This window comes from Nilaparvata lugens, chromosome 2 (genome assembly GCF_014356525.2).
Source record: "Nilaparvata lugens isolate BPH chromosome 2, ASM1435652v1, whole genome shotgun sequence".
Taxonomy (NCBI): Eukaryota; Metazoa; Arthropoda; class Insecta; order Hemiptera; family Delphacidae; genus Nilaparvata; species Nilaparvata lugens.
The window spans coordinates 87,847,941-87,870,506 of record NC_052505.1 but is presented as its reverse complement, the minus strand read 5'-3'; the positions used below and the strand labels follow the sequence as shown (position 1 = coordinate 87,870,506).

General features: G+C 31.4%; 1 protein-coding gene across 6 annotated transcripts in view; it reads left to right on the top strand.

Moving 5' to 3' along the window:
• LOC111057547 (ion transport peptide-like) overlaps positions 1-12,207 on the top strand; it is a 514,789-nt gene extending 502,582 nt beyond the window's left edge. For all 6 annotated transcript variants that reach the window (XM_039422021.1, XM_039422022.1, XM_039422025.1 and 3 more), the window contains exons 2-4: positions 7,414-7,646; positions 8,658-8,778; positions 10,190-12,207. In XM_039422021.1, the coding sequence (XP_039277955.1) occupies positions 7,414-7,646; positions 8,658-8,778 (354 nt within the window). In that variant the 3' untranslated portion in view covers positions 10,190-12,207. The remainder of the gene's footprint in view (positions 1-7,413; positions 7,647-8,657; positions 8,779-10,189) is intronic.
• Positions 12,208-22,566: the final 10,359 nt, after the last annotated feature.

Here is a 22,566-nt window from a genome sequence, read left to right as displayed (position 1 = left end):
TCACACAAACACGTCTGAAATCTTTTCTCAAAACAAAAAGCCTTGGAAATATTCTATTCTGATTTCAATGTACTAAGTGTAACCCAGAAAATGTGTTGCTTCTCTTGAAAACAATAGAAACCTCATATTAACTTCTATTAATTTTGAATATTGAAATAAATTGAAATTTGAAATAAAACACCGTTGTAAGGTTCTTTGAGAAAGAATTTTTGAAACTTCAGTTGTGTTTCTTGTTTTTAGAGTACCTATTGATAAAGATATACATGATCAACATCAGATGATTTTCTATCATGATTGATCTTGGAGCTAGAAGAAGGGTTCTGTTTGGATGCGAGCAACCAGGTGAGGAATGGGATGTTAGTATAGAGAAAAAACTCCTGGACCTTGTAAAGGACACAGGTATTGGTTTGCTCAACTAACATACTTGGAACACACAATAAGCTCCGGTTGACGTGTGAGGTTCTTTGAACCTTTGGATCTTTGAATCCGTCCCTTCAAAAACATAAACATCATGATTGATTGTAAGTTGTGATAAATTACCCATGATATTGTTGCCTTTCAAAATCAATACAATCGGAAGTAAGAACCAGTTACAGCTGGATTCCCACATCTTTAAACTAGTCAGGTTCAGTGGAAATATTATTCCCCTAAGCTCTAATGGAACTATTCCTACTTGTTTGGCTGGGCTGAGTGGAAATAGTCCCATTAGAACTCACGATAATCATATTTTCACTGAGTCAGTCATCATCACTGATACTGATATGTGGGAAGCGATTTCAAAAGTTCACTTGCCTTCTTCCTAATCAGATGGCAAGTTATAAGTGGGATTCCAGCTTTTGAATCCATAACTGACCTCCCTCCAAATCGGAAGGCAAGTTTTTGATACCGATATGTAGGAACCCAGGAGTCCAAAACTGTCCTTCTTACTAATATATTAGTTGAAAAAAGCATTTATTTATTTATTTAATAGGAAGCAAGTTTTTGATATATAGTCTATGGGAATCCAACTTAAGGTCCAAAGCTGCCCTTCTTCCTAAATTGAAGGCTATCAGCCTATGAGTAACAAAACTCATAAAGCTGTAAGGTAGAGGATGTGTGAGGTAGAAGTTTCTGATAGTCTACGTTCACTGGGAGCTAGGTAATTGTGTCGCGAAAACCAGCCGGCCTAGGTGATTGAGCGGCCATTCTTACAAGCGATCATAATTGGGCGGCCACTTAATGAAAGGGGATAGCCTACAAGATCCGGTGTTGGCTTTATGATAAGGTATTCGCCGATGCTGATCGATCAGTCAATATTTATGGAAATAATCATGTGAAAATGGCCACCAGTCCTGTTCAGATCAGACCACCTGGTCTTCACTTCCATTCAGATTCGATAATCTAACGATAATGTTGCCGGCGGGCAGCAACATTCTCATTATTCTCTGCTTGTTGCTTGACTTGTCTTCTCTGTCGATTTTACCTCTTTGTTGGGTGCGCTGGCCTCTGCTCGCACTACAGCATCCGCCAGTTGTATTCTGCACGGCGACCACCCGCTTCGCTCCACTCTCCACCAATTAAATTTACTCCTTGAATTTAAAACAGCCGTTTGCGGCATTGTATCAGTCAGGGCTGCAGATTTTCAGCGAATTCGCTTCATCCGCTCTCTCATTTTCCTCCTCGTCGTTTCACAAACGCTCGCGCCTACTTCCAAGTCAGTAATCTCCACCCATTCCGATTATGTAATTCTATTCCTCGATCGCTTCAGCTTCAGCATGATTTAATGCCAATTCACTGAAGCTTGTAATTGACAGTAGTCGGAGTAGACTTGCGGTTTACCTCAACTGATTATCCTGCTGAAACGATGCTACATTGCTTAGCTGACTAAATGAAACACTGATAGATAAATTTCTCACTTCTCTCTTTAGGGCTACTGAAATAATTATTAAATTAAAATAAGAGTTCTCAAGTAGGCCTAACCTTTTGATTTTACCCTATAAAACAACTAGAACCAACTCTACAAGAGTCATTTTACACTTGGAAAAGGCTATTGAAGAGTTGAAACTAGTTGTGCTCCGATTGAATTAAAAGAGTACTGTTGTATCACTTCCGTTGTCTTTCAATAGATAATTCAATTCAATTTACAAAGAATTGATATGACAGATAAATGTAACAATGTTACTAATGATATAATGTGACTAATTTACAGTTCCACGATGGATCTTAAGATAAACAAGAGTAGTAATTATAGGCCAAAACAAAGTAGTGGATTCTCAGGTACATTGAAATATTATCTATTCTACTGGCTTTGAAAACCTCTTGAAACTCAACTGACTAATCCAATTCCCTACGAAATTGAAGAAGAAATTGTTAACATGATTGAATGATGATGTCTTATTCTCACCAAAGGAGATTTCCCGTCTAAAACACTCTGAGAAATGGAAATGAAGTGAAATTCCGAAGAAATTTGAATATGCAAGAGGAATGTTGAATTTTGGTTATGAACAATTATTACAAAAAAAAGAAACCAAGAGGAATGATCAATTTGACACCTTTGGTTGGTCCTCCCCAATCATTCTAATACGTAATACCAGAATGAATCATTGAATAAATAAATAAACAGTTTCAAAGGTAGAGGTTACATGTGGTTTCATAAAGGAATCCAATAAGGACCTCTAGGAGCGACATTATTTGGATATGAGATCTACGAGTATCTATTGTAATGGACCACTGGAAGATTTTATCCGTCATATGTATTTATGAGCACAGAACAACTTATTTTCTGCTAAGAACAAGAGAAATGAGATCAAGACATAACATAAATGTCAGTTGCTGGTTGTTGAGGAGTAGAGAGACAGAGAACAGTGATTGAAACAGCAGGAGAGAGCGAGCCTCTGAGGTAACGACTTGGCCCTTGGCGAGTAAAGACATTACCGTAGCACGTAGCAGAGAAGGCTGGAGAGGCGGTTTCGGCCTCAACCAGATTAGAGGAAAGTCCTATTGAGTCATCTCTAAAAATAGAAACACATCATCGCCATTTTTTCTTGTAGGCGAAAGAGTAGGATTCTTTCCAGGAGGTAGTCCTGGGGTAATTAGCGGCTCCTCCGCCCGCCGCAATCCCATCGGTACTGGTTTAAAACGCTCGACTTTCCATTCATTCCTGTACTGTACAGTATTATCCTCTCTCTCCCCCCAGTCCTCACTATGCTGGCTTCAAATCCCGGTACATTCTTCTTTATAATTGGTTCTCCACAGCTTTGCGTAACCAATGTGGAAAGGAAGCAAAGTATGCACCGGTACGTGATAAGCACTCGCCAAAAAGTGCTTCTCAAGGATTTCTTCCTTCTATTCCATCTAGTTCTCAGTTGTTAATCACTTTTCAAACTGTGTAATCTATAATAGGAGAGACACTCACAGTTTTTTGTTAAAACCAACAAAATATAAGATCATTAAGCTGGTCTTCTATAATAAATAATAAAGGGGAGAACTGGCTTATTCACGTACGGGATAGGAAATTCACGAATGTCGCATCATCACGTCTGAACTGATTAACCATTCCCATAAGCCTCGCGTTTGCAATGATACTATTATCGATGATCTGAACATGAGAATGAAGTATGAACGATTGTTTCATTTCTACATTACAAAATAATACAACCTACATTCTTGATATTGAGTTGGTCGTGACTAAATATAGATAGGGTCGGAAAAACATAATATACTATTTACTATGTACTTGAGAGTTACAATCGCTACTTCAATCAAGTGTAGGAAATAGTCCAGTAAAAGGCATCGATATGAATCTTCTATTTACCAGTTATATAAGGTGTGATGATTGATTTGTTTACTAAACATAGGTACCTTTCACAGGACACTATTAACAAAATATTAGAAATAAACTTGAATTAAAAAAAAAAACACTTTTGGAGTGAAAATGCACGTACTTTGGTAGTGACGATCGTTTCGACCTGTTGTTGGTCATCATCAGAGTCTGATTAATTTCAAATTTCAAAAATTCATTCAAAGTTGGTCATCATCAAAATTCATTCAACAGGTCGAAACGATCGTCACTACCAAAGTAAGTGCATTTTCACTCCAAAAGTTTTTTTTAAATTCAAGTTTAGTTTTAACAGTGAAAAAGTATGAATATGCAACAGAGAAATTCAAGAAGAATATTTTCTATTGCTACCTTTGAACTTATCTATCTATGATAAACGAAAGAATAAAGATAAAGGCTTATACATGTACAGGATAGGAAATACACGAATGACGCATATCACGTCTGAACTACTCAACTGATTAACTTGAAATTATTTTGCATATAGACCTAGATTCCTAACTTACAGAGGATGGTTTATAGGCCTATATTGAATTCTTCAAGTTTTCAGTTTGTCAAGTTTTTTATCACACCCTTGTACATTATACAATTAATTAAATTATAATTTTCTTGAAATGAGTAATGAAATCATTACTTTGTCAATAAAATGTGTTGAGTGTTGCTACTATAAAGGGAAATGAATCAAGAAGGAAATTCAGAGCATCTTATTCAAGATCTAGGTCAGATCAAGTTCAACCCGTATTTTCACAGATGGTAAGATCCGAAATAGCTGATGAGGTGCACTTAAAAAAAACAAGGCTCAAAGGATTCCCGCAGTGTGGTGTTTTTGGTTCTAGAAGGGAGATTCCTTGTAAACAATATTCTGTTCTATTCCTGTTGAAGCGGGAAGCTCTCAACAAACCAAAGAAAATATGCCACTAGTATAGTTGAGCATGGATTATTCTTCTGAAACCATAGAATTATCTTACAGGATGAATAGAATGCTTTCTTTATTTGTTAATTTGTTTCTTCGTTTGTTAATTTGATTATTTGTTTGCTAATGTGTTTCTTTATTTGTTAATTTGTTTCTTCGTTTGTTAATTTGATTATTTGTTTGCTAATGTGTTTCTTTATTTGTTAATTTGTTTCTTCGTTTGTTAATTTGATTATTTGTTTGCTAATGTGTTTCTTTATTTGTTAATTTGTTTCTTCGTTTGTTAATTTGATTATTTGTTTGCTAATGTGTTTCTTTATTTGTTAATTTGTTTCTTCGTTTGTTAATTTGATTATTTGTTTGCTAATGTGTTTCTTTATTTGTTAATTTGTTTCTTCGTTTGTTAATTTGATTATTTGTTTGCTAATGTGTTTCTTTATTTGTTAATTTGTTTCTTCGTTTGTTAATTTGATTATTTGTTTGCTAATGTGTTTCTTTATTTGTTAATTTGTTTCTTCGTTTGTTAATTTGATTATTTGTTTGCTAATGTGTTTCTTTATTTGTTAATTTGTTTCTTCGTTTGTTAATTTGATTATTTGTTTGCTAATGTGTTTCTTTATTTGTTAATTTGTTTCTTCGTTTGTTAATTTGATTATTTGTTTGCTAATGTGTTTCTTTATTTGTTAATTTGTTTCTTCGTTTGTTAATTTGATTATTTGTTTGCTAATGTGTTTCTTTATTTGTTAATTTGTTTCTTCGTTTGTTAATTTGATTATTTGTTTGCTAATGTGTTTCTTTATTTGTTAATTTGTTTCTTCGTTTGTTAATTTGATTATTTGTTTGCTAATGTGTTTCTTTATTTGTTAATTTGTTTCTTCGTTTGTTAATTTGATTATTTGTTTGCTAATGTGTTTCTTTATTTGTTAATTTGTTTCTTCGTTTGTTAATTTGATTATTTGTTTGCTAATGTGTTTCTTTATTTGTTAATTTGTTTCTTCGTTTGTTAATTTGATTATTTGTTTGCTAATGTGTTTCTTTATTTGTTAATTTGTTTCTTCGTTTGTTAATTTGATTATTTGTTTGCTAATGTGTTTCTTTATTTGTTAATTTGTTTCTTCGTTTGTTAATTTGATTATTTGTTTGCTAATGTGTTTCTTTATTTGTTAATTTGTTTCTTCGTTTGTTAATTTGATTATTTGTTTGCTAATGTGTTTCTTTATTTGTTAATTTGTTTCTTCGTTTGTTAATTTGATTATTTGTTTGCTAATGTGTTTCTTTATTTGTTAATTTGTTTCTTCGTTTGTTAATTTGATTATTTGTTTGCTAATGTGTTTCTTTATTTGTTAATTTGTTTCTTCGTTTGTTAATTTGATTATTTGTTTGCTAATGTGTTTCTTTATTTGTTAATTTGTTTCTTCGTTTGTTAATTTGATTATTTGTTTGCTAATGTGTTTCTTTATTTGTTAATTTGTTTCTTCGTTTGTTAATTTGATTATTTGTTTGCTAATGTGTTTCTTTATTTGTTAATTTGTTTCTTCGTTTGTTAATTTGATTATTTGTTTGCTAATGTGTTTCTTTATTTGTTAATTTGTTTCTTCGTTTGTTAATTTGATTATTTGTTTGCTAATGTGTTTCTTTATTTGTTAATTTGTTTCTTCGTTTGTTAATTTGATTATTTGTTTGCTAATGTGTTTCTTTATTTGTTAATTTGTTTCTTCGTTTGTTAATTTGATTATTTGTTTGCTAATGTGTTTCTTTATTTGTTAATTTGTTTCTTCGTTTGTTAATTTGATTATTTGTTTGCTAATGTGTTTCTTTATTTGTTAATTTGTTTCTTCGTTTGTTAATTTGATTATTTGTTTGCTAATGTGTTTCTTTATTTGTTAATTTGTTTCTTCGTTTGTTAATTTGATTATTTGTTTGCTAATGTGTTTCTTTATTTGTTAATTTGTTTCTTCGTTTGTTAATTTGATTATTTGTTTGCTAATGTGTTTCTTTATTTGTTAATTTGTTTCTTCGTTTGTTAATTTGATTATTTGTTTGCTAATGTGTTTCTTTATTTGTTAATTTGTTTCTTCGTTTGTTAATTTGATTATTTGTTTGCTAATGTGTTTCTTTATTTGTTAATTTGTTTCTTCGTTTGTTAATTTGATTATTTGTTTGCTAATGTGTTTCTTTATTTGTTAATTTGTTTCTTCGTTTGTTAATTTGATTATTTGTTTGCTAATGTGTTTCTTTATTTGTTAATTTGTTTCTTCGTTTGTTAATTTGATTATTTGTTTGCTAATGTGTTTCTTTATTTGTTAATTTGTTTCTTCGTTTGTTAATTTGATTATTTGTTTGCTAATGTGTTTCTTTATTTGTTAATTTGTTTCTTCGTTTGTTAATTTGATTATTTGTTTGCTAATTTGTTTCGTTGTTTGTTGATTTGTTTCTTCGTTTGTTAATTTGATTATTTGTTTGCTAATGTGTTTATTTATTTGTTAATTTGTTTCTTCGTTTGTTAATTTGATTATTTGTTTGCTAATGTGTTTCTTTATTTGTTAATTTGTTTCTTCGTTTGTTATTTGATTATTTGTTTGCTAATGTGTTTCTTTATTTGTTAATTTGTTTCTTCGTTTGTTAATTCGATTCTTTGCTGATGTGTTTCTTTGTTTGCTAATTTGAACGATGTTTGTTGCAGATGAATCAACAGATTCGAGTGTTGGCTAGCTTAATGGTTGCATCGGCCCTTGCCACCTGCCTCCTGGCCAGCCCCGCTTCCCGCATCATGACCGGTCATCCGCTCAGCAAGCGCTCCTTCTTCGACATCCAGTGCAAGGGCGTCTACGACAAGAGCATCTTCGCGCGCCTCGACAGGATATGCGAGGACTGCTACAATCTTTTCAGAGAGGCTCAGCTTCACTCGCTCTGCAGGTCAGTCTACAGCTCAATTAGTAATTAGTTTTTATCTATATTTGTATTTTGTTTTTTGCAAATAAATAAATTCATTGAAAAAAACAAGAAACAGAAAACATTATACTAGCTGAAGATGGGGCTTAGTGCCCTGAAACGCATCCAGACTTAGCAAACAAGTTGAAAGTAGGTATTATTATGAAAGTTGAAAAAGTGTATCATAAAGTTCAGTGATACAACCATTGAATGTAATTAAATTCGAATTAATATTTCAAATTCACTTGATGATAACAGTGCATTTTCATGACAAAATACAACTCGATGCCATATAAATGAATAACATAATGAGAGGGAGAGAGAGGGAAAACGACTTGATGATAAAGGTTCAAATATCATATCTTCTGCTGAAACTGATAGCAGCCAATAAGCTTGATTATGAGTACAATTTACAAAAATAAACACTGAATAAATGTCATCTAGATCTAGCTGGTTTTATCCTCAGAAATTTGTATCAGAAGCAGCTCAAATCACGAGAAGTGAGGACGAACCCATAATGGGCGTTTTTCAGGCGCCAAACCAATCAGCCAATCGGAAAGCTTCCTGCCCTGCTGACTCTAAAAACACCTGAAGAAACGCCTGATATGGTTTCGCTTTTTTAATATGGAGTGTAATAATCATACATCACACAAGAAAAAAGGATGCAGGACCACCTATCATTAGGAATATTTGGAAAAATTGTCAAATTATTCATACTTGATGGAATTTGAGACGACTTAATTGATTTAAGCAGAAAGAAAAATTAGTAATAATTGCACACTCAGCCGACAAAAAGTATTGGAAGACAAGAAGACATTTTAAAAATGTGTTTTCAAGTAATGTTCTCATTTAATTATGTGCTTGAGTTTTACTTGGAAATCTATATTATTACAGGTTCAATACAGATTATATCAAGGCAATAATATTCTGTTTCAATTATTTTCTGTTTTGAACACATGAACAATAACATTAAACAACTCGCATTATTTTTTACAGGAGAGACTGTTTCACATCAGATTACTTCAAAGGTTGCATAGATGTCTTACTTCTACAAGATGAAATGGAGAACATACAAACATGGATAAAACAGTTACATGGGGCAGATCCCAAACTTTAGGTACATACATGCATATTTTATTTTCACCTTGTCTTACATTAAAGACATTCAAGTCACTATCAATTTATTAAGCTACTTATTTATAACATACCTTATTTCCACCTCTTTGTCATCCAAGTGCAGTAATTAATTTCTCGCCACTAACATTAATATTTCATCACTAACATGCATAATCATTAAAACTTCTCATCTAATCAAACATTTTTATTTCCATTCATTGACATAGATATTAATTTGATACAAGTTTCATCAAATCCCAAGTTTTCAAATGAAAAAATGTTTTCCATTGAATGTAATTAAATGGTTTTCAACCATTGAATGTAATTAAATTCGAATTGATATTTCAAATTCACTTGATGATAATGGTCATATGTCCGGAAATGCATCCATTTATGTGGAAAGCCATATTTGTGAACTTACTGCTGCAGCTATTCAATTTATGTTATGACACATTCAAGTTCCAATAATCCATATCACTTCGATTAAAATTTAGGAACTACAAATATACTATTTCAATAATGCATGAAAATTACAGTGTAGTCAATAATTTTACATTTACATAGTGAAATCACAACTAACATAATAATATAACTTTAATACTGGATATAAAATAAATGAATAGGTAACTGAAAACTCTTATTGACAATACTGTTAATCTAAACGATGATTAATCGATTAAATTATTGATAATTTTTTCAAATAATACTTTTCTTTCTAAAATTCAGTTCCATTGACAAAAGAATATGGTTTTCATTTGAGCATCTCAATATCTCAAGGCTGAACTTGCTAAATGATCGCCCAATAAAATGCAGTTAGAAGCTGGTTTCAAATTATCAGTCCACCTCTATCAAACTATATAATGGTCTTATGGCATATACCTTTTCTTCATTTAATAGCATGCTGTCATATTTTGCAAAAATAAGAGGCATAACATGCTGGGAAAACATATTTTTCAAAATACCGCAACTTTTGCATGAAAATACGACTTGCAAGAACAGTATTTTCTGATAAAACAATGTTTCTCATAAATATATTACTTCAAATCACTATATTATACTCATGAAATATACTTCAATGAAAAGACTTGTCCCTTCTTGTAGTATATTTTCAAAATTATTGCATTGTTGAAATATACAATCCACAATCTTCACTACAGCTAGAATATAATAATGCTATAATTATATTATAACATACAGGCTTATGAGAAAATATAGTTTCCAAAAATAAAATAAATTAGAGAATTAGGACTATGTATTGTTCCTTCACAAATAAAATAATGATTACTGTTCATTACCAAGTATAGTCTTGTCAATTTAAAAGATAATAATTGATCGAGCGAGAGTAGTCTTTTCTGTTTCCAATTAATTATTAATTAGTTATTAATTCTCAATTATTATTTTTAATTTTGCAGGTCCAACTGCTTCGACAGTCCTTACTTCAATGGCTGTCTTGGAGCACTGCTATTGTCTGATGAACAAGAGAAGTACACTCAAATGGTCGAATTCTTGGAAAGAAGTGAGACCCTGATCTATTCTAGTCGAAGAAGGAATTCATCATTGTACCTTAATTGTATAGTGGTGGACATACATCTATTATTTGTAAAAATATACAGTATTTATAGTTGTTAAAATAAACCTACGGAATTGTACACAAACATAGAATTGTTGTGTTCTAACTTATTTATTATGTAGCTTAAGCTTTTGTCCTGTATTTTTTAATTTTGTGAGTTTGTATTGTGTTTCATGTTCAATGAACATGTTTGTTGAGTTGAGATTAATGTTTTCGCTAATGTATCAATACTTCAGACATGATATTCATGAGATTTCAAGAAATGATCAATGTGAACTAGCCTAAATCATCCTTTCAATGCAATCTCACTCCCAAGGAGCCATAACGATTGCTTAGATTTCAGAGAAAGATGTAATGTTAGAGTGAGTGAGAGAATGTGTGAATGAATGGAAAAGTATATGAAAGTGAGTGTGAGATGAGAATGTAAGTGTTATACCGTAGAGAGGGAGAGAGATAGGAAATAGATGATGATTAGAAAACTCTGTCAATTTTTGGGCGATTATGGTTCATGGGTCCAAGCACAGGGGTGAACTGTTATTTACAAGGATTAGTGATTGATATATAAATGATCAAACGTCATACAACCCAAGTGATAACACTTTAGAGGTCTGGGTTGCGCGACTTTACAGTCATCCTTATATAAATAAAATTTTCAGTAACAGAAAATCTGAACGAAATGAGATCAAGACTATTAGCTTCAAAGTTTCTATCCATTTAGAAAAATATTCAAATGAACTTCAAGTGTCCTAACATGGAACGTATCATTGCTACATCAATTATTAGAAAATGTATCAATTGATAATTATCAATTATACTTATGTACTTTTGAATACATAAATATTTTAAGTTCTGTTTACCCCTGTGCTCGAAGAGATGCAAAGACTAAGAAATGACTCGACCATTTAATATGACCATGAGAAATAATAACTTTTTGGAATAAACTTCATTTTATAGTTTTTAATACATTTCAGCCCGAGTGACTATATCGAACAAAATCAGTGCCGTGAAAGCACTAAAACTAGATTATTCTACTAGCCTACGATAAAAATAAGATATTTGTCTGTAATATAAACAATGACAAATCAATTATTGTCTTGTGAAAATACTGTAACATAAATCATGAGCTCCAATCTTACCATATTGTCTCTTGAACATACTTTATTTCATGTAAATCATGTTTTGTTTGTAATGTTATTCATATAAGTTTTTGTATTATAATTATTATGAAACTATCATTCCAATTTTGGAACTATATCAGTATTTTGTATATTGTTAAATGAAAATCATCTACCTGACACTCCAGTTTGAATTTTGAAACATACCTATATATTTTATTTATTTGTCTGCCAATTTTATCCTCAATCAGATTTCGTCTATTGATACGAAGTACAATTTTAAAATTGTTCAATATCCATTTGATTTGAATTCAGAAATTCCTAGATTTCTTCTATTATTTTATTGATTTGAATATCTTATAACCATATAAGTTTGATGTTACTAGGATGTCCAAAGAGAAACAAATATGTATAATTATATAAGTAGAACTGGTGTTTGAAGAATTTTGGCTGCATTAAAATCTGTCCGCTAATTTGTCAAAAGAATTGTGTTTCATTAGTAAAAAATTCATACTGCTTTGAAATACAGTGTTATTTTGAACTGTACTGCTATTACATTTTTTTTAAATTTCCGACATAGATATTATGATGACTGTTGTTTTTTTATCCTACTTTATGCTTAATGCAAAACATAGTGTTATGAAGAAATACAACATAAGAAATTGTAAGTTGGATACCAAGAGCCAGTGCATCTTAGCTATTTTGTATATTTGGATGAATAAAGATTATTTATTTTATGAATCTATGTTGCCGCCTTATTTACAAAACTAAAATAGTTTATCTCGATCATACCATATCAAACAATAACGAAAATTAATATGCTTTCATTATTAAGAAAATTTATTGAAATGTGGGGCGGTTCATTAAAAAAAGAATCAGATTGTTTTTAAAATTTATTTGGGATTGATAATCTGTTGAAGATGATTACTTTATTTCATAAGAGATTATTGCGAATTAATTATTATCAATTATTATTAATTCATTCTTGGAGTTTTATAAACCTTGCATATTGAAAATATCACTTTTCGAGTAGATATTGAATTGAATTCATTACAACCCAATTATTCATGCTTCTTATCTCTCTCTATCTCTTTTAAAAGGTATAGGCTGGATGAATTTTATTTGTGAAAATGAACCTGAGTCAAAGATTATATCAAACTCAATCAACAATGAGAAAAACCATGTCATTTTTCAAAACATTTTGATGTTGTATTATGTTTATTAATTTTTGGATAACTTAATCAAAATGGAGAGAGACTATTATACATTATTCAAGTTTTATATAGCTATAAAATCATATGAATAGCATCATAAAATCATGTGAGAGTTTTTAAACTCTTCACATCCATATAATAAAAAAATCTGTAACTTACATGAAATTTTATAATATTTCAAAATAGAAATTGGGTAGAGGAGAGTCCAAATTATACAAACTCAAGACATTCTCCAAGGTTCAAACCACTCAAAGGCTGTTCGGTTTAAGGCTGGTTCTTTTTTATATTCAAATTGGATAATCTTTTTCAACATAATTATTGTTTTATAAGAGGGAGAAAAAGTGGCAACTGAAATTTTTAAGTGGTCTACTAATAAGCGAGTTATGGGTTGTTGAAGTGCTAACTTTCCAGATTCCGTTTTCTTTCCAGATCATAAACGGTTTCGACTATATTATTAGAACTTCTCTTAGAAATTCAAAAAAGTATCTTCCCAAACTAAAACATTTTATTCTCCATATTGTTCATAACTAAAAAAGTAACATTTTTTGTAAATTCGATAACTTGTTTATTTTGGCATTAATCGCGGAAAAACGCACATTAGAACAAAGCCAATGATAATATAGTACCGTACTGAATGTATTGAAAAAAAACTCCAATGAAAAATTAGAAACCGGTTATGATCTGGAAAGAGAACGGAGTTAGCACTTTCAACAACTCATAACTCGCTTATTAGACCACTTAAAAATTTCAGTTGCCACTTTTTCTCACTCTTAAGCAAGCAATTTCTGTATTTTTATATCTGGTTATTTATGTTCAACGGATCTCGAAAACGGCTCTAACGATTTTCACGAAATTTGGAACATAGTAGGTTTATTATATAAAAATTTGATTGCACTATGTCTCATCCCTGGGAAAACTCGCTGAAGGACATTAAAAAGATAATTCATCCTTGGAAGAACAGATGTCTGTATAATTTCGTCGTCTGTCGATAACAGAAGATGCGTGGGCCTGTGTGGGAGATCTGTGTAATCATTCAATCAGCTTACTGTATCTCGCGAAAAAATTTTATCAAAATAATCGATTTGTTGACATGACATGGTTTATTACTCTAAATTAGAGTATATCATAATATTCAAAGTTATAATCATTATTTTACAGTTTTAAGTGATTAGTGAGTGTTATTTTGTTATTCAATTTGGTTTGTAAACAATCTAAATTAGAACTTTTCTGTTTTTAAATATTTTGACTCAAAATAGGACCTGAATTCAAGTGTAATAGGACCTAATTCAATAACATAACCTACTTTTTGGACCATTTATAGTGTATAAATCGAAATTCGGGGAAGAAACAGTTTTGAGCTGTACCTGTTTGTCCTTCCCCAATCATTTTGAAGAATTGTGCTCTGTTTATCAATAAATAAATAACGAGCGAAGCTCGGTGCCCCGATATTAATGATCTTAACAGTTATATTAAAAAGATTATCCAATTCAAATAACAAAAAAGTGTAGGCCTACCAAACAGCCTTGATAGATAAATGAATAAATTTTATAAATTGAGTCACAAATATGAAGAAAAAATTGTTCATCAAATTAATAAATTTAATAATAGAAGTAGAGCTTTCATGAGAGATAACTTATGGTGATTTTACACCAATCCGGGGCAAGACCAACTATTATAGAACAACTTATTCAGTTGGTCTTGGCCGGGGACACGACCACTACCACCTAGATTTACAAAATTAGTAAATTTAATATAGGTGTAAATTTAGGTGGCAGTGACACGACACAATATTGGGCAACCAAATAGTAAATACCCTGCGCATGTACAAAATGTCGGAAGCATCTGGTGTGACATGGCGATGGTCACTTCCTTCAATGCTAAAGTCTTCCCACTCGGTCGGAGCGGTCATTATGTCCGATCGTGTCCGGCTTGGTGCATCACCCTTAGAGTGCAGTAGCCTACAATGAATTACTGTGTAGTTACTCACCTAATGACCTGTATTTTTTTCAATTGCGGATGTTGCCTGCATAAGCTTTTTCTATGTCGGTGTGTAAATCTGCGTTTACACCGAAGTTATTAACATAATGTTTATTTCTCCATCCTTATAGATTCTATTAGATTGAACGGAACTTGACAAACACATATTCTCATCATGTGTATGTTATATGATTCTATGAGAATTCATATGAGATTCTATGATTCATGATGAGAATATGTGTTTGTCAAGTTCCGTTCAATCTAATAGAATCTATATATAAGGACGGAGAAATAAACATTTTTTACTTCCCATAGGTAAGGAAAGTATTGCTTTCCGAAAAAAATTAAAGTACCCCAATTTCTATACGTTTCAAGGTCCCTGAGTCCAAAAAATTGGTTTTTGAGTATTGGTCTGTATGTGTGTGTTTGCGTGTGTGTGTATGTGCGTCTGTGTACACGATATCTCATCTCCCAATTAACGGAATGACTTGAAATTTGGAACTTAAGGTCCTGCTTACAATATAAGGATCCGACACGAACAATTTCGATTAAATACAATTCAAGATGGCGGCTAAAATGGAGAAAATGTTGTCAAAAACAGGGTTTTTCGCGATTTTCTCGAAAACGGCTCCAACGATCTCGATTAAATTTATACCTAAAATAGTCATTGATAAGCTCTATCAACTGCCACAAGTCCCATATCTGTAAAAACTTCAGGAGCACCGCCCCATCTATGGAAAGTTTGATTTTAGATTCCCAATTATCAGGCTTCAGATACAATTTAAACAAATAAATTCGAGTGGAAAGATTGAGCATGAAAATCTCTACAATTTATGTTCAGTAACATTTTCACCTAAAATTGAAAATAAGCTTGAAATTCGAGAAAATTTTATTATTTCATTTGCAAACTGTTGATTCTATTGAATCATTCACTATGAAGAGATAGCTGACTTCGTGTGTCTCCAGCGTTATTGTCCTGTCACCAGCTGGCTTGGATCTTTGAATAGTAGACTTGAGATGCGCGTGAACACTAGCTTCAGGTGATCAATTCTCATAACGGCAAGGAAAGTTGTGTGAGTGCGCCACACCAGATTTTTTGTTAATAAATTCGGTGTAAATGCGGCTTGTAATGGAATGAGTGCTGAATGGTGATTGATGAGATGATCAAACGTCCATGCCTACCGTTAGGATTCGAACCCACGAACAGGCAGTGCCAGCACCCTAGACAACAATCTTGCCGGCCAAATCAAAACAAAGTTATGAATAGTTCGCAGCAAGTTGAAAATATCTGCCATAACAGTATTAAAAAAAATATATATTATCTATTTAATCTAGTAAACTTTTTTCAGAGTAGTTTGTTACAAAACCCTTTTTTGTACACTCAAACATAACACGTTTATTGTACGGTAACTTGATAGTAGAAAACACTTTTACTTTGAAGGTACCTATTTTAAGTTATAGTATTGTCTTAAATGGAGAAATTTTGAAACCGTTGCTATATAGAATTACATGGGATCCAACTGATAAAAGAAGATTACTATCTAGTTCAACACAATTGTTTTGTATGGATCAAAATTATTATATTTTCAAGACAATTTGATAATTATTATCAAATGAAATATTTCATATTAAATAAAAATACTAAGAAATTGTCAAAAATCACAATTTTATTGAAAGTTAGAAAGACCGGTTTCGGTTGTTACACCATTGTCAATCTCTGATAGACAATGAGTCTAAAATCTCTGAGTTTATCAGAGATTGACAATGGTGTAGGCCTAACAACCAAAACCGGTCTTTCTAACTTTTAATAATCTGTGGTTTTTGACAATTTCTTAGTCTTTTTCTTATTCTTATCTTCCAACTAAATAAAGAGTGAAAACATTTCACTTCTCTTAGCCACTAACACGAAAGTCTTTGAGGCTGCTGTCGATAATTACATTATTTTGTCAATAATTATTCACCTACAGAGATATTCTTATTCTTGAATATTTGTTGACAATTTTTCACAAAGTCCACGAGGATTGTCTAGAAGCATCCTCGTACCGTACATGGTATGCAGTATGAAGCATACCGTACCGTACTCAAGTTACAAGCTCTGGGTTGAGGATGTTAGGCAACACTGTGGGTAAGTAAAGTTTTCCAGAGTGTTAAACAAGGAGTGAAAATATTAAAATTTGAAATAATATTCAAATACCTAGTACAAAAGAGTACCTATATAAATTACCAATCCAGTTTACTTATTGACGATGTACAATAATAATTATTGTTAAATTTATAGTTAATAGTTAAGCAATTATTGCTTGAATATTAACTATAAATTTAATTGTAGCTCTCCAATGTTTTATTTAGTTTGTATACGTTCCAAGAACTATATGGGCCTGACTATACTCCGTACAAAATAACTTCTGACTTGGAGAAATATGTGGCGCAGAAATGGAGGGAGATCAGCCAATTACTGTGAGGGATAGAGTCATAGGTAGAAGCGCAGTTGCCAATTTGTCGATTAGAGTCAGTCGACTGAAGGATTCCAGACAGGAAACTCCGTAAGTTTAATATTAGCGCTTGAATACTCACTAGAAATTAGAGGAATGCTGACCGGTTGGAACGGCAACTATGTAGCCGTTGTATCCCTAACTCTGTATGCCTTCTCTGCTGCGCATGTCCCTCCCAAGTCAGAAGTTATTTTGTACAGACTATCAGTACATCATGAAGCTGGGATACAACATGTATTAGTATCTGTATAAACGAGACCGGCATAATAGTGAAAATATAATTTTGAAATCGGATGATTTCCACTCAGCCACTATCACCCAAAGTTGAAGTTGTAAATCTAGATGATAGTGATTCAGTCTGATGGCCGAGAAAGTATGAATAGTCTCAATAGAGCTTATAGGAGTTATATTTTCACTGTACCGGATACGTTCACTGATATGTGGGGAGTATATATATATAGGGGAGTATGATATTATATTCATTTATTGGTTAAATAATAATAATCATAGGCTACTAACAGTATAATAATATAAATTATTGATTTATTGATGCACTATTCATTGAGATGATTGGGGGAGGACCAAACAGGCACAGCCCAAAACTGTTGATAGGCTTTTGATTCAAAGTGGTTCAAGTATATAACATAGTGAATCAGTGGATAGATTCATATGACTACTGGTCCAAATTTCAAAGAATAGGTAATCACGCATGATAGAAAATGAAGAAATTTCCTGGCTGGAAACTATAGTAGGATTGGAGGCTCTAGTCTTATACCCTCTGAATATTATAACTTACACCCTCAAGTAGAAGAGTAAATAAGGGTTTCTAGGGAGAATGCAATTGAGAAATTTGAACAAACAGATTTGTCACTATGAGTGAAGATTGTTTGTCTAAACATAGAAAAATTCTCCCAAACAGTTACGATAAACATGATTGGCAAACTTTTGCACCACAGCTCTTTTATTTGGAATATTGTGATTGTTGCTTTGCATTTGTTCATTTGATTTATTAATTACATCAGTATGGACCCAGCAATATTTTATGACAATAAAACTAATACCATAGAGAAACAAGCGTAAGTAGATATCCCATGGTATAGGGCGTTTATGTCACAACTTTTACTGTTAACTCAAGCCGATTACTGTTAATTATTGTCGATTTTTACTGTTTTGGCAGGGTGAGAGTGTATGAACGGCACAATACAAGAGACTACCAGCGTCACACAGCTTCAAGGAAAGAACTACGGGGACTATCGGCTTGAGATAACAGTAAAAGTTGCGACATAAACGCCCTATTATACCATGGGATATCTATACTTATGCTATTGTTTTTCTATGCTAATACCAAACACTATCACATCTTTCAAGTAGAATTTCTGCATATTGAAATATTATTTTGAAAAATCAGTAGTATCGTATACATAATCTTTATTATCCATACACAAAATATTCTCAAATGAATACAAATTTAATTACTAAAATCATCTACATTCAAGTATAAAAATTTACTTGTATAATCACAATTTATTATATTCTTACAAAATATTATAATGCACTAAATTCATCTAATCATTACAATTTATTTGAGCCAATGGAAAAATATCACTTTTCATCAGTACAGATAAAAGTTAACAGACCAAGTGACTAACAATTTATTGGGCTACTTATCCCTAACATACCTTATTTTGACCAAATTTTCGTCCAAGTAATTGATTTCTCGTCACTAACAAGCATAATCATCAGAACTTCTCATCTAATCAAACATTTTTATTTTCATTCATTAACATAGATATTAATTTAATACAAGCTCTATCAAATCCCACGTTTTCAAACGAACAAATAATATGACAATGTTCATATATCCGAAAATGCATCAATTTATGTAGAAAGCCATATATTTGGGAATTTATTTCTGCAGCTATTATATTCATGCTATTACACATTCAAGTTTCAATAATCCATATCACTTCGATTCAAATTTAAAAACTACAAAAATATACTATTTCAATAACGCATGAAAATTACAGTATAGTCACTGATTTTATATTTACATAGTGGAATCACAACTAACATAATAATAGAACTAGAATACTAAATATGAATAACTGGAAACTCTCATTGGCATATTGTTAATCCAAAAATTGATTAAATTATGGGTAATTCTCAGATTTCTCAAATAAGACTTTTCTATCCAAAATTCAGTTTCATTTACAAAAGATTTTGGTTTTCGCTTGAGTACCGGTATCTCAATATCCCAAGGCTGAACTTGCTAAATGACCGCCCAATAAAATGCAGTTAGAAGCTGATTTCAAATTATCAGTCCACCTCTATTAAACTAGATATGGTATTGTGGCATATACCTTTCCCTCATTTAATAGCATGCTTTCATGTTGTGCAAAAATAAAAGGCATGAATAATAACTTGCTGTATTTGAGTGCTAATTGACAGTGATCAAGAAAGAATCAAGATGTAAGGGCTGTGTCAAGGATTTCTATGGTCACACATCTGAAAATACTGCCTAACATGATCATAAAATGTTTGTTTTTTTTTTAATTGGAGTTATTTTTGGAACAAGTACTTGGACATGATGCTTGTGAGAAGTCATGCATAAGAAATGATCTAGAAATATTACTTGATTCAAATAAATTATTTAATTTCAACTCGTGATTATAGACATGATAGAGTAGATACTGTGAAAAAAAACTTTAAATTATGCTGGGAAAACATTTTTCAAAATACCGCAACATTTGCATGAAACATACGACTTGCAAGAACAGTAATTTCTGATAATACAGTTTCTAAGAAATGTATTAGGTACTTCATATCACTATATTATACTCATAAAATATACTTCAATGAAAGACTTGTCCCCTCTTGTAGTATATTTTTAAAATTGTTGCATTGTTGAAATATAAAATCCACAATCTCCACTACAGCTAGAATATAATAATGCTATATATAACATACAGGCTTATGAGAAAATACAGTTTCTAAAATTAAAATAAATTAGGGAATTAGGACTATGTATTGTTCCTTCACAAATAAAATAATGATTACTGTTCATTACCAAGTATAGTCTTGTCAATTTAAAAGATAATAATTGATCGAGCGAGAGTAGTCTTTTCTGTTTCCAATTCGATTAAAATCATATTGAGTTACTAATTAATAATTTGCACTTTATTAATTCTCAATTATTATTTCTAATTTTGCAGGTCCAACTGCTTCGACAGTCCTTACTTCAATGGCTGTCTTGGAGCACTGCTATTGTCTGATGAACAAGAGAAGTACACTCAAATGGTCGAATTCTTGGGAAAGAAGTGAGACCCTGATCTATTCTAGTCGAAGAAGGAATTCATCATTGTACCTTAATTGTATAGTGGTGGACATACATTTTTATTTTCATTCATTGACATAGATATTAATTTAATACAAGCTCTATCAAATCCCACGTTTTCAATGAACAAATAATATGACAATGTTCATATATCCGAAAATGCATCCATTTATGTAGAAAGCCATATATTTGGGAATTTATTTCTGCAGCTATTTTATTCATGCTATTACACATTCAAGTTTCAATATCCATATCATTCGATTCAAATTTATTTAAAAACTACAAAAATATACTATTTCAATAACGCATGACAATTACAGTATAGTCACTGATTTTATATTTACATAGTGGAATCACAACTAACATAATAATAGAACTTTAATACTGATTATAAAAAATGAATAGGTACGGTAACTAAAAACTCTAATTGACAATATCTTGATCTAAACGATAATAAATTGATTAAATTATGGATAATTTTCCAGATTTCTCAAATAAGACTTTTCTATCAAAAATTCAGTTTCATTTACAAAACATTATGGTTTTTATTTGAGCATCTCAATATCCCAAGGCTGAACTTGCTAAATGATCGCCCAATAAAATGCAGTTAGAAGCTGATTTCAAATTATCAGTCCACCTCTATTAAAATAGATATGGTCTAATGGCATACACCTTTCCTTCGTTTAATAGCTGTCATGTTGTGCAAAAATAGAAGGCTTTAATGATAACTTGCTGTATTTGAGTGCTAATTGACAGTTAGTGATCAAGAAAGAATCAAGATGTAAGGGCTGTGTCAAGGATTTCTATGGTCTGCAATTCTGCTCAACATGATAATAAAATGTGGTTTCTTAAATTGGAGTTATTTTTGAAACAAGTACTTGGAGATTGTGCTTGTGAGAAGTCATATATGAGAAATGACCTAGAAATATTACTTCATTTCAATATATGTAATTTTATTTCGTGATTATAGACATCATAATGATTAGGTACTCTAAAAAAACTTGAAATTTTGCTGGGAAAACATATTTTTTTATAATATTGCAACTTTTGCATGAAAATACGAGTGGTATGATATGGTAATACACTAAATTCATCTAATCATTACAATTTATTTGAGCCAATGCAAAATATCACTTTTCTTCAGTAGAGATAAAGTTAACAAATCAATCAGTGTCTGAGCTCCTTGAGTTTCTGAATGATTCTAGAAGTAAGCAATATTATTTGCTCCGTCTTATTTGGATTGATTTGCTCACAATTTATAGAGGTATATTTTATCATTCTATAAATGAATGGATGCAATATCTCTCTCTATCAATAGCTTAACTGAGCCCAGTTTATGTTGTCAAAATTTTAAATAATATTCTTTCTATTTGACAAGCCAAAGTCTTACTGATTCTATAATATCCAACCGATCTGTGTTATCCGTTTACCAAGTCTATGATCATACTAACATAATTCTTTCTGATAATAATCACTTCATAATCCATTAAACAATAAAAATACTAATTCCTTCAATTTGTTAAGTCATAGCTCAGCTCAAGATGGGTGGACAAAATCACAAATATTATTGTTTCCATACCATTTTTCTTGACGAGATCAACCATGTTCTGAAATTCGCAAGAAGTGAAGGTGAAAAGAATCAGTCCTTACTGATTCTGTAATATACAAACTTCATCTCCTCTAAATCTGATTAGTTCAAGTATGGCTACTTGACTACCACATGGAGAATTAATCTATAATTATTATTAAACGAAAATCTCAATTAAATGCAGTAAATCACCCCGAAGACTTCTGCTACCGCAAATATTGACAACAGGGTAAACAGCTATAGTGAGGTTTACGTTATAATGGCAGTGGAAAAAGATTGAAGAACAATGTTGCCCATCCTCATTTTGTCAATGTCTTCTATGGACGGTAGCTGATACAGGTTTATTGATGTAATATTGACTGTTCATTCTCCTTTAAAATAATCAATTATATTTCATTGAGCAAGAAATTATATTTTTCAATAATTTCATAATGCATTTTCATGGGCTAATTAAGATGAAATATTTTGTTAATTAATTATTAATTCTACATTGTTGAAA